Source organism: Nicotiana sylvestris, chromosome 2, assembly GCF_000393655.2.
Source record: "Nicotiana sylvestris chromosome 2, ASM39365v2, whole genome shotgun sequence".
NCBI classification, from domain to species: domain Eukaryota; kingdom Viridiplantae; phylum Streptophyta; class Magnoliopsida; order Solanales; family Solanaceae; genus Nicotiana; species Nicotiana sylvestris.
The window spans coordinates 31,618,338-31,634,721 of record NC_091058.1 but is presented as its reverse complement, the minus strand read 5'-3'; the positions used below and the strand labels follow the sequence as shown (position 1 = coordinate 31,634,721).

General features: G+C 37.1%; 1 protein-coding gene across 1 annotated transcript; it reads right to left on the bottom strand.

Annotated features, from left to right (window-relative positions):
- Positions 1 to 3,201: 3,201 nt before the first annotated feature.
- On the bottom strand, positions 3,202 to 7,368 carry LOC138884136 (uncharacterized mitochondrial protein AtMg00810-like). Its single transcript, XM_070165015.1, has 4 exons — positions 7,243 to 7,368; positions 4,326 to 4,442; positions 3,634 to 4,197; positions 3,202 to 3,588 (listed from the first exon to the last, which is right to left on the bottom strand). The coding sequence occupies exons 1-4, from the start codon at positions 7,366 to 7,368 to the stop codon at positions 3,202 to 3,204; spliced, it is 1,194 nt and encodes a 397-aa protein (XP_070021116.1).
- Between the last annotated feature and the right edge of the window lie 9,016 nt (positions 7,369 to 16,384).

The following is a 16,384-nucleotide window of genomic DNA, read 5'->3' as shown; positions in this document are numbered from 1 at the left end:
GGGTAGTGTGTACGCAGACCTTACCCCTACCCTAGGGTAGAGAGACTATTTCCAAATAGACCCCCGGCATCCTTCCCTCCAAGAACTTCCCACCTTGCTCTTGGGGAGACTCGAACTCACAACCTCTCGGTTGGAAGTTGATATTAAGAACGAGTTGGAAAAAGGGACCCAAAAGCAATTTTCTAAGGTTAACGTGATGGAGACTTATGAAGGTCCTAGTAATGTCGATGTGTGACTCAATGGCTAAGATATCGAGCTTGGAAATTGGAAAGACACTCCTTTCTTGGTTAGCCATAGAGGAGTCTTGGTAGTTTATTTTGTCATCATTTTTGTTGTCCGGGTTATTTCAGGGTTGTAATCTGGATATTGTCATGTGACTCAAACTCCTTTCATTTTTCCTAGCTCAATTAGTCTTGTTACCTCGTTTAGTGTTATTTAGGTCGTTCCAGGGTTGTAACCCAAGTTCTATGTGGCTTATTTCACTGTTCAAACCCTTTCGCCATCTGTTTAATGCAATATCCTATTTTTTGTGTTATTTCTAGTCTGTTTTTGATTAGTTTTCTCTTCTTTCTATAGTTCTTTTCATGCTAACTCCAGTGACATGACATGCATGTAGAATTTTCAGCCTGGTCTTAGAAGTTAGTCTAATCATGGAACAATGAAATAAGTTTCGAAGATGATAGGCATTTGAGGGAAAAAGTAAAGATTTGGATATTTTGAGATCATTTAAATCCCGAATTATGTGAAACTAGGGCAGATAGTTTGGGAAGTTAATAGGACAACAAGAATTTGTTACAAGAGAGTACGTCCCAGACAATTTGAAGCGAGCAACTTTGAATTCAAGTGCATCTCAAGTTACCACATAAAGCCAAGGGAGTTTGCTCCAAACTGACGGAGCACATCCATTGTGAAGAAGAAATCACACAACAAGAGTTGGCCGCAATTCATTTTGTGCAGTCCGCACTGACCCCACATGGGCATTTTTGTCCAGTTTTTCCAACTTAGTATAAATAGAACCTTTTTCCATTTTTAGGGTATCAACTATTTTCTGAATAGAGCTGCGCTCGTAAGAAGACCATCTGTAGCCATTTTGGGCATTTTTACTTAGTTTTTATCATTGAATCTTTGTATCTACATTAGCAATTAATTAATATATCTTTATCTTAATCTATTTCTCTATTTTTCTCTTCAAGCATGAGTAGCTAAATCCATTAGCTAGGGTTGTGGCTCAACCCTAGTGTGGGTAATCGATGGGTGTTGTGATTTAAGGTTAGATTGATTATAGGTGTTTGTTATTTGAGTCAATTTTATGGTTTAATATATGAATGGGTGGTTGCAAACACTGGTTTGTGCTAAGTTGACTTGACTCTTCTTGAGAAAGAGAGCCTAAGTCTCCAAAATTGATCTAACAAGGAATTGGTATGGACTCAAGAGAATTGATAATCCCAATTAAAGGGTTAAACCTCGAGTGAGTAATTACTCAATTTGAACCCTAGTTGTTTGAGCAAAATTGCCTACCCATTTGGTCTTGAGAGAGTCAATTGGGCAAAATCACTCTCTCTACCGAGAGGTATGAGAGTGGGTAAAATCGTGCATCGGTTCAATCATGCCTTAGAAGCAATTACCCATCAATTGGCCACCTAGGAGGATGCCACTACCCTAGTGCTCTTTTTTATCCATTAGATACAACTTTTGGTAATTCTCGTTTAGCATAATCTAATTGCACTTATAATTAGTAGTTGATAATAGTAGTTTGTTAAAGAAAAACCAAAAATGATTGGAAGTGATATTTGGAACAACTACACAATCCCAATCTAAATAGATACTCGACTCCATTCCTAGCTCCCTGTGGAAATTGATCCCGACCCACAAATCGGGTAAAAGCTATTGCGCCTCTCTTCCTACTTTTTAGTAGTGCAGAGTAGGTAGTGATCAACTGTACCAATCAACCCCACTGCTGTAAAGTCATTGCAACTGTTTCTCTGCACACGCAACAATGCAAACAATACAACAGTCACTTTATGAGGAATGCCCTTGTACGAAACATGCTTGCATCATCTAAGTGATGTCACTTATGTAATATTAACATGAAGCAAAGGAAAAACATCACACTTGCACATCCTAGAATTCATTAAGTATTCTCTCAAGTGTGTGACAATCTGGAAAGTGACTTTCAAGGGCATTAAGAACAAAGAACAACATAATGAAGGACCAGTTTCCTGTATTGAGACATTATATGTCCTTAGTTGTGTTCCACCTTTGTTAAAGTGATTTACTTGTAGTTCCTACTTAGCTTAGTTAGAAGCATTATGTAGGAAACCTTTTGTAAAATCATAAACCTTGAGTTTGTGTCTTGACTAGAGTTAGTCGAGTTGTAAGCTTTGTAATAGAGTTATTACAAAAGGGCTTGTAATAGAGTTGTTACAAGTTAGTGAGGGATTAAGAGGTTAATTCCTAGGTTACAATAGGTTGTAATATGAAGTTTGCTTAGTAGTGCAGTTGAAATCCTACGGGGGTAGGTCATGGTTTTTAATCTTGAGAGCTGGGAGTTTTCTACGTAAAACTCTATTGTGTCATTTACTTACTGTTGTGTGTGTGCATTCTGTGGAAATAATAGAGAACCTTGTTCTCTATATAGTTTGGTGGACCTGTAGTTTCTATTAGCTGCATAGGGCAGTGAGTGTCACTCCATTGATGGCGCATAAACTCATTTAGGTACATGATAGTCATCTCTTTTGTCTTGTAAACTTTCAGTCATTAAAGACATTTCATTCAAAAGTTCATTTTTTCTTAAGTTTTGATTTGACATCTGTATTGACATACAAGTTCCTTGAATTTTCCAGCAGTTTGGCGCGGATTTCAATTTTATGTATCTTCCAATTCGAGATTTCAAGTGATCTAGCTATAATTACGCTTTTCTACACATGTTAGTAGTAGTAATGGAGGTGAAATCATACAAATCTGATCTGGGGTTTGAGAGTGTGAGAAGAGAGCTTTTGATATTATATCTGAACTGAAAGAATAAAATGATCCGTCTCTTTGCAAATGAGGAGCCCAAACACTATATATACATGACCCGAATTCCCCTTCTAACCCAACTCAGATAATAATTACAAAGAAAGGAAAATGGGCCTAGCTCAATACAAATAATAACAAAACAAAATATGGTCCTAACACTAATTAGGAGTGGGTGGTATGTTTCTAACACCCTCTCAAGTTGGAGGGTGACAAAACTCCCAACTTGGAAAGAAAACCATGATGAGCAGCACCACCCAAAGCCTTAGTGAAAGTATCATCCAACTGAGTTGAAGAAGAGGTATGCAGCAAATGAATAAGACCTTCAGCAAGCTTGGCCCGCACCAAATAGCAGTCAAGTTCAATATGCTTTGTTCGTTCATGAAAAACTGGGTTCTTAGAAATGTGGATAGTAGCTTGAGAATCACAAAACAAAGGAATAGGTGAAGAAGATTGCAAACCCAAATCAGAGAGCAAACGAGACAACCATGCCAACTCAGTCACAGCTTTGCTCATGGCCTTGTATTTAGCTTCAGCAGAAGACATGGAAACAACAGGCTGCTTCTTAGACTTCTAAACCAAAAGACTACCATCCAAAAACACACAATAGCCACTCACAGACCTCCTAGTGTCAAGACAAGCAGCCCAATCACTATCACAGTAAGTAGTTAGAGACAAATCAGAGGAATTGTTGAAGAAAATCCCACAATCAGAGGTACCCTTCAGGTATCTCAGCACATGGAAAACAGCTTGCATATGGGGAAGACAAGGGGGTTGCATGAACTGACTAAGGTGTTGAATAGCAAAACAAATATCAGGCCGAGTGTGAGTAAGAAAATTCAACTTCTCAATAAGAGATCTGTACACATCAGGCTTGGGTAAGGGATCACCTTCATGAGCTTTAAGCTTGGCAGACAACTCAAGAGGACAAAGAACAGGAAAAATATATGAGCAATGAAAATTAGCCAATAGATCAAGAATAAACTTCCTCTGATGAAGGAAAACCCCAAAGTCTGAATAATGAACCTCAATACCCATAAAATAGTTAAGGCACCCCAAATCCTTAATCTTGAACTGAGCATGGAGAAAGGACTTAACAACAGAAATTTCAGAAGAATCAACCCCAGTGATCACCGTGTCATCCACATAAACAACCAATATCACAAGAGAAACACCATAACCCTTAATGAAGAGGGAGTAATCATTGAGAGAAGAAGAATAGTCGCGAGATGTGAGGGCCTGAAAAACTTAGCATACCACTGCCTTGAAGCTTGTCTCAAGCAATAAAGGAATTTCTGAAGCTTTCATACTAATTGATCAAAACCAAATGATGAGGGAACAGAATAACCATGAAGAAGCTTTATGAAAACTTCCTCATCCAAGTCCCCATGCAAGAAAGCATTGTTGACATCAAGTTGCAAGAGGGGCTAATTGTAACACTCCTCAAATTTATAAAAGTTTCAAGATACGCTAATTATAGAACTAAATTATTATTATTACTATTATTTTTATCTTGCCTATAGTGAAATATATATATATATATATATATACACACACACACACACACTTAAATAATTGGATATACAATTAGGGAAATATTAATAATTTTAATATTATTAATTATTAAAAGTGGATATCATTAATTACTAGTTAAAAAAAGGAAAAAGGGCCTAAAGCCCATAAAATAGGTTGCTGGGAAACAAAAGGCTTAAAGCCTTAAGCAAAATAGAACCAAGTTCTGTTTAGTCACGCTAGAGGCAAAAAGGCTTAAAGCCTTTGGAAAAGAATGAGAGGTCAAGGGTTGGAAAAGAAGGCAACGTGTATACATTCAAAACAACGACAAAAAAATAGACTTACAAGGAGCAAGAACAAAGCAGCGTATAGGTAATTGAGAGCTATTCCGCAGGACCTTCTTTAGGCCATGACTAGGTAATTCTTTTTACGGAATTGTAAGCTATAATATCATTATATACTAGAATCTAACACCCTAATAGGGTAAATTCATATAAAAGTTTTACAAAACCTCAAGAACACCCATCAAATACGAGTTACGTTTTTTGTGTTAAAAGATAAATTTTTCATTTTTATTGGATTGCTATGACGGGTTAAGGTTGTTAGAGGCAGTAAAGGATCGTTAGAACAAGATCTCACCCCAAAACTTAGAAATTTAGAAGTTGAACCTAAAGTTCTTAGAGTTGACAAAAGATTAATGCTTTTGGAAAATTGGATACTTATTGTGACTTATTATTATAGTATTGGGAAAAACAAGAAAAAAAAGAAGAAAAAGAAAAATAGCAACAACAAAAAGTATTCCTTTGAACTACGTTCGACCTGATTCTTGTGTCAACAAGATACGTATGCAGCCTTGCTCTAGGGTTCGGTCAGACCAAGTCAAAAATTCTAAAATTTCTCACTTCAAAAGAGACTGGGGCAGAAGTTTTGTTTTCTATAAAAGACGATTCCAAAAGTTGTAAAGTTATACCCCATTTTGTCTTAGTTTGAATTTGAGCCTCCATGCCTCTCTTTCTTTCTAACCCCATCTAAAAGTCACACTACAATACAAAAAAGACCGTTCACATAATCTTTGAGAGTGCCGAGCTAGACATGTTAGGAGCATATGATATTTCTACCAAGGTTGTACCTTGTCATCTGCGAAACTAGAGGAAATTAGAAGAAAAGAACAAAATGAGAGAGTCTTATTGGTGAAAACCCTCATGGGCACCATAAAGCGATGATGAGTTGAGAGAAAGAACAAAAGAGGAGAGACTTAATGGTGAAAACCCTTTCGGGAACCACAAATCGAATAAGGATTGTGAATCTAATAGAACAATTGGATCGTTAGAGCCAGTTCCAAAGGTTGAAGGCATGACAAGAATTGAAGATTAGACTTACTGGACAGATTAGGCCACTTAATCCAAAATGCATGTCATGATCATTAGAGTTGGTATCCACATCAGATAAGTTTCTACTTTGAAATTTTCTTGTTCGATATCATCTCTTTCCATTGTCCCCTTACTATGTTCCTCTTGCTTTGTTTAAGTCCTTTTTTGAGTCTGTTTTGTCAGAACAAGTGAGAAATGACTTTAAAATTTGCTACCAGCTTTCCAATTGCACAAAACGGAGTCTAGATAGCACATCAAAGTAGCATAAGTTAGGAAAAAGTAGTATGCATACCGAGTTGGTGACAATTGACGTGCTGTGGCATTCATGTGAGATGCAAAAGTTTGGTAAATTTCAATTCATGATCACAATGCAAGAGATATAGGGTATTGGGCTTGAACAGATCAGAGGTGTTTTCTGTGATAAGAGTTGACAAAAATGGGTAGTCAATACAAGCAAGGTCTTCCAAGTTGAAATCAAAGTTATCATGGCAAGTGAAGGAGCAATCACCCTCGAGGTCAAGGACACAAACCAACCACTATCTTTTAAACTCACAAGTTTTCTTTGTTTGAAACAGGGACAAAGACTATGTCCCAATCAAAGCTTGGAAGCTTGAAACTTTTGGGTGTCATACCAAAATTTTGTCAGCATAAAGGCTGTTTGAGAAAGTTTTTACCTCCTAGACATTCCCCTAGTTGAGAAGTCCATTACCTCCTAGGCATTTTCTCTATTAGAGAAGACCATTACCTTATGATAAGTGGGGATTTTGACTACTTATTAGCACCTTTTAGCTTTTGTTTTACTCCAAAAGTGTTCAATTGTATTCCCAAAAACTGATGAAATATGCTTAATTACAGGAGTATTGGAAAATGAGCCACTAAGATGAAATCCAACTCAAGAAGGAGTGATCCGAACTCAAGGATAAAAATCAGGCATAAAAGCTCAAAGTGTGGACCACAGATTGTTAAGGTATTCATGTAAGAGGACTAGTGCAAAGTGTGGACCGCACATGAAATGTGCTGCCGCAGAAGCTATCCAAGAGCAAAAGTTCAGAGAGTTATTAGTTCAAAATTAAAGGAAGTACGGACTGCACAATTATTGTGCGGTCGCAGAAGTCAAACTAGGAGATGAAATAAATCTTCAAAACTCGGAATGGATCTCACCCGAGACCTGGCGTTGCCAGGCATAACGCCTGGTGGACCTGGCCTTTGCCTGGCCTTGCCAGGTCTAACGCTTGGTTAAGCTGGCCTTTGCCTGGCCTCGCCAGGTCTAACACATGGTTATGCTAGCTTTTGCCTGGCCTCGCCAGGTCTAACACCTACTACAACTTGGCGTCTCCAGGCTAACGCCTGCTTTAGGCCTAGCTTCGCCAACTTTCTCCTTTTCACTGTTCTCGAGCACACTTTCAATGTTTAAGTATCCCTTTTGCTCTACTTTCATCTCCAATTCACCTACACATAAAATAGACTCCATTGCGCGCAAATAAAGTGTAATTTATCATTAAAGCATGTAAAATGCAAGGCACATAATGTACGAAACTATGAAATTATAGCCCCACATCAATACCCCACCCTTAAACATTGCTCGTCCTTGAGAAATAAAACTACACTTATAGACACAACCTTTTTAAACAATCCTCCTAACTCATCACACCAAGAATCTTTAAAATAGACTAAGCACAAGGGTGTAACATCTTCACCTCAAGATTTGACTCACAAGTACCATGCATTATTTCATAATGCACTCACTTACTCTAACATAGAGGTCTGACATTACATTTCCTTCATGAATCAAGTGCCGTCACACAACAAAAGAGTGTATTCCACACACAATAAAATTTAAGAACAATTAGGAACTCAAGATAGAAATAGTTCACTTATTCTCAGAAATAACATTGATATGCTACAAAAGATGCACTATAGGCTTGCCCGTAATGTACTACTTTACTAATCAAACTAATTCAGTCTAAGATCAAGTAAGACTTTCATTGGTTGTAATGTAGGCTACGTGCCGGGTGAGATACATTTAGATATAAGAGTGGCTACACCTCCCTAAGAACTTTAATACATATACTTTAACATTCAAACCCCATACTTATGTCAAACCATAACTCCACATTCACATAAATGTATATTAACTTCATATTTCTTTAAGCACAATTACATCAAGAGTCACCGCTATCACAGAATACTTTCATAGCAATACAACTATTTTTTTTCTTTTCTTCTTTTTCAATTCAAGTGGCTCTTACTTTTTCAAAATAGTGCACCTTTCTCCTTATTTCATTAGTTCCACTCAAAAGCCAAACCAACCACCCCATATTTTAACTTTTACAAAGTTCATAACAATTCAAGTGCTCTTGAGAGGTGAAAAGGTTCAAATAGACGATTAACTCAAATAAATGGGTAAGACTTGTAATGTGGTTGCCAAAGAAATAGGATTATAGGATCAACAGGGTTAACTACAATACATAATAATTAGACGGGTAATATATATATATATATATATATATATATATATATATATATATATATATATATATATACATATATACAAAGAAATGCCTATATCACTTCCAAGACTGAACAAAACTACTATTTCGCTTTGCAAACACACAGGGCAAGTTCTAGACATCAAATGCAATGCACAGAATAACATACAAACCTCACGCACACATGGCACATAACTCACTCGGGATTGGACTCATCAAGACACTCTAGTCAAAGCAGTTAAGCAAATATAAGATTATACAATTAAGGTACTTATACAAGAGTAAAAAACTGAGCCTAAACGTCACAACTAAAGTACTCACTATTCTCAAGGAATAACAAAGTCAAGAGATATTGCTTCAATTCAATTTACATCAGTATCACACCTCCTTTATACTACACCCAGAAGGGGTATAAGGGAGTTTTTTCCAATTTAAGTGACAATCGAAACAGGATTTATTTTATTTAAAATTCAAGTCGCCACTTGGGATAATTTATGGTGTCCCAAGTCACCGATTTGAATCCCGAATCGAGGAAGGATTGACTCTATTTTATAGTCCGCGAACACAAAATCCGAGTAAGAAATTCTGTTAACCGGGGAGAAGGTGTTAGGCATTCCCGGGTTCCGTGGTTCTAGCACGGTCGCTCAACTATTATCATTGGCCTAATTATCTGATTTTAAACCCCTTTTAAACCTATGTGCATTTTTAACACTTTAAAATCACATTTCTTTATCTAAAGAATTAATTCAAGGTTATTTAAATCACATCGCAAACCACGCTACATGAGATGCACCCGTGATTCACGACACGTTTTATTTAACCTTGTTGGAAATTAGAACCAGATCACATAAAATGCACCCCCGGATTTTAATACCCAAGATAATTATATATTCAATGCGCCTAAAGAAAACTACGAAGTTCATTTTTTAATATCTAAATTAAGATATTTGTGAGGGCCATAGATGATTTATTTGCTTATGGCACGCCTCAAATCTAATTAACGGGATCACGTTTAATTAAAGGACTAAAGGCAGTTGAGTTCTATTCAAATTAAATTCAGTACACATCGCTATGAGCGGCCTAAGCAGAATACTATATTGGCTTGACATTTGGGGGGATATTTCGGACTTAAAGTAACAATAAGCGATATTTTAAAGGGGCATTAGGCTCAACAGAAGGCCCAGAGTCGAAATTGAAGCTGCAGGAGCATTAGTGATTCAGCTGGGCCTCATACAAGTCCCAAGCACAAATTATTGATTATCCAAAAGTGGTTTCATCATACCGCCAACTAAATTGAATTAAGCTAAATGAAAATATCAAAGAAACAAATAATTGAAATTGATTCTAAAACTATCCCAGCTTGAGACCGGGCCACCTAAATTTGGGCCTCGTATCAAACCCATTTGAGATCTTCAGCAGGTTTGAACATCAAATTGGAATTAGCTGAGGCATTCACCTCTGACCCTCATGATTTCTCCATACACTACATCAACTTACATGTAAGTTCAATACTACTTAACCAAAACTTTGGGCCATTTGAAGGAACAGTTAACTAGTAAGTGAAAATTAACAAACCTTGACCTATGGAACAACAAACAAAATTAATCCAAACCATTAGAACCAAATACATAATAGATTATAACCCTCCGTAAAACTGCCAGCTATTTCCCATAACTCCACATACAATTGGGGAAGAACCCAATCAACCCTTTCCAAAGGAGTACTCAAGCATTGATCATGAGACTAATCAAACTCCAATTCAGCTAAAGAACACAAAAACGATATAATTACCATGGTTTTATTTTGAACTTTCACACAGATTTAACACTTAAAGCATGAACCACTAGAGCATCTATTACTACAGATTTATTACATTTAAGAGAGAGATAGAGGGAGAAATGGACAAAAAGATGAATGGCTTAAGTAAGAATATAAAAATTAGGCTCCAAACAAAAGCAATTTTTATTGATTTCATCAGAAACAACATCTTCCCTACGTTCGAGTACCATTTGTCAATTGAGATTCAAAAGAGTACTTGGAGATAAACCCAAAACAGCCACAAAACTTCAGCAATAGAATAGGAAGGTCAGTAAAGCTTTAAAACAGCAACAAACAACAAATATCAATTAGCTCCAGCCATGTTTTGATCCCCAGAAAGAAAATAGCAGTTTACTCTAGCTTTTAAAACCCAAGAAACATGAAAACACCAGCTGCAATAGAACAATACTTGTGATTTTGTTTTGTATTTTCCTTCCTAATTTTCAGACTCCACCAATGTGTGTATTTCTTCAGCCGTTTACTCAAATTTTTTAGGTCTCCTCCCTGGCTTGACAATGAAGGAAACAAGCCTTTTATAGAAAGACCCTAGGGCAACAGAATTGATTTTAACGTTACCCCTTCCCCAATTTTCTTTTTTTTCTTCATTTTAGACCCTGAAATTGCAGCTTATTTGTTAAACCCCCTAATCTCACCTTCCTAGAACTTTCCTAGGCATTTTTTAAAGATTTCCTCAATACAAATCCCCTAATTACCCTTCAAAGGCCTGGTAATTACTTTAGACTAAACATAGACTGCCTCAAATGCCCTTAGGCTTCTGCATTAGCAGACTCTAACAGCCTTTGGGCTTCTGAACTAGCAATCCCACCCTCCAATCCTAAAAAAACAAGTTACAAAGAATTCCGGATCCTTTTCTCTCTATTTTTTAAAAAGTAAAAATCAAAAGGAATAGAACAAGGGCAAAGAAACGAATCAATCAAAAATGAAATTAACTGCTGCTAAACTAATATTACTAATTTTAACAACTATAAACTAATATGCCCTATCATGCAAGCAGAAATGGATTTGAAAAAGAAAGAAATAAAAAGAAAAAATCAAAATAAGACGAGAACAGAAACAAACAAATAACAACAAAAGAAAAGCAAAAATATGAACGATTAACCAAAGAAGTCGGCGAGTAGTGGCAAAAAAACAGAGATGAACAACTGGCCACACTTGGTATGCTTCATCGGGGCTAGAAACTCACCCTAATGAACTCCCTCAAGCAAGAGTGCTCTGTCAAGGCGAGCTTCGAACCCTGATGAGCAGAGAACTTCGAGATGACTCCAACTCTGAAATTAGGTTAAACCCTAGATTCCAAATTCGACAAACTCTATGGTTTGTTTGGGAAAATTGCCAAGAGTTTTGGTTTTGGGAGACGTAGGGACTGTAGGGTGCAAATTTGGGCGAATTTGGGTAAGTTAGGGTTCGGGGGTCCAACCTTCGATCTTAGATTCGAAGAGTTCGATCGAGATTTGGTAAAAACGGTTTGGGGTGTTTGGAAAGAGGAAGGAACGGGGGTGGTGTGATGTTAATTTGGGGTGACTTGAGCCCGCCGCCGGCCGGTGGAAGCTTAGGAACCTCAGGGCGGCGCTAGGGATTTAGAGTTAGAGACGAGAGAGACTGATGGGTAGCCTAGTTTCTACCATTAAATATAGAATGAACCCTCAGTTCCCAACCGTCTGATGTGTGGAAACCAACGGTTAGGATAAAAAGCCTCAAAACGGCGTCATTTGGTTAGGCCAGGGACACTGGACCGGGTAGGCTGGAATTGGGCTGGGTCTGGAACGGGTTTGGGGGTTGAAATGGGATTTGGGCTTCAAAGATTTGGCCCTAACAACCCTAATCTGTGATTCTCTTTTTACTCTTTTTTTTTCAATTTTCAATTGTTTTTCCTTTTCCTTTTCAATTGATTAAAAACAAAAATTAAACTCTTAAATTAAAATAATTTATAAAATTAAGATAATCATCTAATATAATATTTACAAGGATTAATTACTCCTAAATTAAAAAGGGAAAATTACTAATTTAAAATTAAAAGGCTAAAAATGCAAAAGACAAACCAATTTTAGATTTTCAATTTTAATAAAGCAAATAATTGACTAATTAACCTTAAAAATATAAAAAATGACCCAAATGCAATGCATGGTGTTTTTGGCTTTTTCATGATTTTTAATAAAAATAAACATGCACAGAAAATACAAATAATTAGCACAAATTTCCACAAAATCCTATAAAATTGTAAAAATGGAAAATTTTGTTTTTTCTTGTATTTTATGGGAGTAATTCACATAAGGAAAAAAAACACGTACTCACAATCACCATGGCTCCTCTCCTAAAAAAATAAAACTACCTACACCCGGTTCAAACAAAACTCTTGGAAAAGAACTACGACACAAAAAAATGAATGGGGAATTACTACAATACCTACAAAAAAAATCTTTTTGCACTTTTTAGACTTAAATCCCTCAAGAAAACTATCTAGGAGATCCATCGTCAGGAAAAGTCCAATTTTTTCTACTTTTTTTTCGATTTTTTTCATAACTACCTCGGTACTACACAACTACGAAATCACAAATAAGAAGTTAACATTTTTCTACATCCTACTACTAATCATCTAGAAAATTCTCCCACCCTACACTTAAAAGAGTGCAGCATCCCGAATGAACAATTAAAGAAAAACAATAACGAGGGTGGACAAGAAACTCCCTGAGAGGCCAAAGGACGAAGAAATAGCAGCTCACAAGTACTCAGACTTCCCCGGGCTTAGTCCTTTGTATGGCACCCCACGCTTAGTTCTCACCATCTAGCTCACTTTTGCACTCTTCCAATGGCTTTGATTCCTATGCTCATAATCCTATAAAACAAAAATAACACTACACAAATAGTAAGATAAAAAAAAAATAAAATTAAAAGAAAGCAGTAAAGCTGGGTTGCCTCCCAACAAGCGTCTGATTTAACGTCGCAGCACGACACTGCTATTCTGCTCAGGCTGGGTGCTTTCTCTTCTTCTTTCTCCTATTAAGCCTAGCTTTTTTACACTCTCTCAGAAGATCTCCTCTTTCATCTCTGGCTCTTTTCTCAATCATCCTTACACACTCAGCTTGCAACACCACCTCATCCAACTTAGTCGTCCTATTTGAATCTCTACAATCACATAAGGACTCTACTCTATCCCCTTCAGTTCTACCACAGTAATCATACACAAGTCCTCATAATGCTTAGGGAGATTAAGTGCGTACACATTAGAAGTAATTTCCTCATTGCCAACTCTCATCTTCAACTTTCCCTCCCTAACATCAATAAGCGCTCCACCAGTAGCTAAGAATGGTCGCCCTAAAATAATGGGTACTTCCTAATCTGCCTCGTAATCAAGAATAATAAAATCAGCAGGAGGAATAAACTTTCCCACTCGAACTAACACATCCTCAATAATTCCTTGTGCCATAACTAGTGACCTATCAACCAACTGTAAAGTGATTGTTGTAGGCCTAAGCACCCCTAATCCGAGTTGCTTGAACAAAGAGGATGTCATCAAATTTATACTAGCCCCTAAATCATACATGGCTCTACCAACTTCTTATTTTTCAAGAGATAGAGGAATTGTGAAACACCCAGGATCCTTCAACTTAGGATGGAGTTTACTCTGAACTCTAGCACTACACTCTTCAGTAAGTGAAACTGTTTCAAACTCTGTATGTCTTCGATTGTTTGCCACAATATCTCTGAGACACCTTGCATACTTAGGCACTTCCTACAAAATTTCCACCAAAGGCAAATTCACATGCACTTGGCTCAAAATATCTAAGAATTTCTTGTACATAACATCATCTTTTTTCTTTTGCAGTCTTTGTGGAATGGAGGTGGTAGCCTTGTCACAATTTCTGGCGTTTCTTTCTTATTCTCCTCAACGGGCTTAGGAATTAATTTTCCTTCAGGTCTAGCTGTATACTTCTTTTTCTGTGGAACTTCTTTTAATTCTCTTCCATTTCTCAAAATAGCCGCATTGACTTGAGCCTTAGGATTAGGTTCAGTATCACTCGGGATAGCTCTAGCAGTCTAATATTCTGATTGTTAGCCATTTTCCCGAACTGCCTCTTTAGATTTCTAAACTCTGTGCGCAATTGTTGATTCTTAGCCATAACTTTCTGATTGTTTATCAACAACTTTTTTGTCATGTCTGTCAAACTCTCCTCTGCTTGTTTTGGAGGTTGAGGTGGATGATTGTAACTCGCTTGAGGCCTGATGTTCTGATTTCCAACCCAAGAGAAGTTAGGATGATTCCTCCAGTTCGGATTGTATGTGGTACCATATTGAGCATGTTGATTCATTGGCCCTCTAGCTTATTGCCCCACGTAGTAGATAGATTCAAAATTCATGGGATATATGTCACTTGTGTGACCTTTACAATATAACTCGCAGCAAGTAGACATCTGTTGCACATGTTGCATCTATTTTGCATGGTGCATTGATATTTTGTTCATCTGATTTTCTAATCTCGCCATTTCTGCCCTCATTGCTGAGAAGCCATCAAGCTTGATCACACCTGTTGCCTTTTGTTTAAGTGCTCTTTATGGTTCCCCATCTCTTTGCCAGTTATTATCATTAGCAATGAAATTGTTTAGCAGGATCTGGATCTCACTATACGGCTTTGCCATGCAGCTACCCTCACATGATGAGTCAAGATTCATTTTTGATGCCTCGTCCAACCCATCAACAAAAGTGTGACCTAACACCTCATTAGTCTGACAATGGTGTGAGTAATCTCTGAGTAGCTTCTTGTGTCTTTCCCAAGCTTGTCGAAGAGTCTCTCCATCTCGTTGTTGAAACCCCAGAATATGGCTCCTCAGTGACTTTGTCTTCTTTGTGGGACAAAACTTGGTTAAGAATTTCCTTGCCAGATCGTCCTAATTGTGGATTGAGTTCGCGGGCTCCTTTTGTAACCACTCCTTAGCCTCCCCCATCAGTGAAAAGGGAATAGTGTCAGCCTGACATAGTCCTTGGAAACGTTCGGATAATTGTAAGTATCTATAATTTCCAAGAAGTTCTGGATGTGCTTCTGCGGGTCTTCATGAAATAGACCCACATATTGCCCTGTGGACTGAATCAACTGTACCATGTACTGTTTGAGTTCAATGTGACCTGTGATGTCTGGCTTCACAATCGCCTGAGTCATAAGAGCCATATTGGGCCTTGCAGCTTCTATCACCGGACGCTCTTCATTACCTGCCATCTCTATTGGCTGTGGTTGAACTTTGATGTCCAACTCTTTTGCAATTCTAGTTCTAGCTTCAACTTACCTTCTCACTCTATGAAGTGTTCTCTCGATTTCATGATCAAGAGGAAGGATATTGTTTGCGCTTCTACTCCTTCGCATTCAAGAGAAGAGCCTGAGTTATTACAAATAAAGCAAACTAAAAATTAAAACTTGAAAAAATAACGAATAAAAGCTTAACTTAACTAAACAATCAATAACTAAGTCCCTAGCAATGGTGCCAAAAACTTGTTGAGACCAAACACACACGCAAGTATACGTGGTCGTCATGTAATAAAGTGACTCGAAAGTCGGATGTCGAACCCACAGAGACTTAGATTGATCGTTAACTAAGTAAACTAAAATCAATTAATTTTCCAAGATATTTAAGAGTGATATTTTTCTATTAATCTACTATTGCAAAACTAAACAAATAACAACTAAATTATCAAGAATGCGATTTTTTATGACAAAATTTTACTTCAGAGGAGATGGAAATTCTAGGGTTGTGGTTGGTTTATCAATCCTATTAAGTTCAATAATCACACTTGTTAATCTAGATTATCTATGGTTGCTAATTAACCAGATATTTTATATGAATAGCATGTTCCCACAATACTACTCGTCTGCCCATAATATATCAACCCTATATTCCTATGGTATTGAGTATATCATGAACGAATATAATACGGTATTTAATGAAGCAAGACTGTTAGGTATATTCCTATATTAACCGCGAAATCTTCCCCCGAGCCACGGGTTCAGAAACAAGCTCTCTCTAATTCTACTCTAATCTAAATACGACTTTCTCAAGCATAACATAGATAGTAAATAGAACTCAACTGCTGGCCAGACAATTAAACAATTATGCACAAAATTAGAGAAACAACCACAAGATGATAATCCGAATTAACGAGGATGTAATTAAT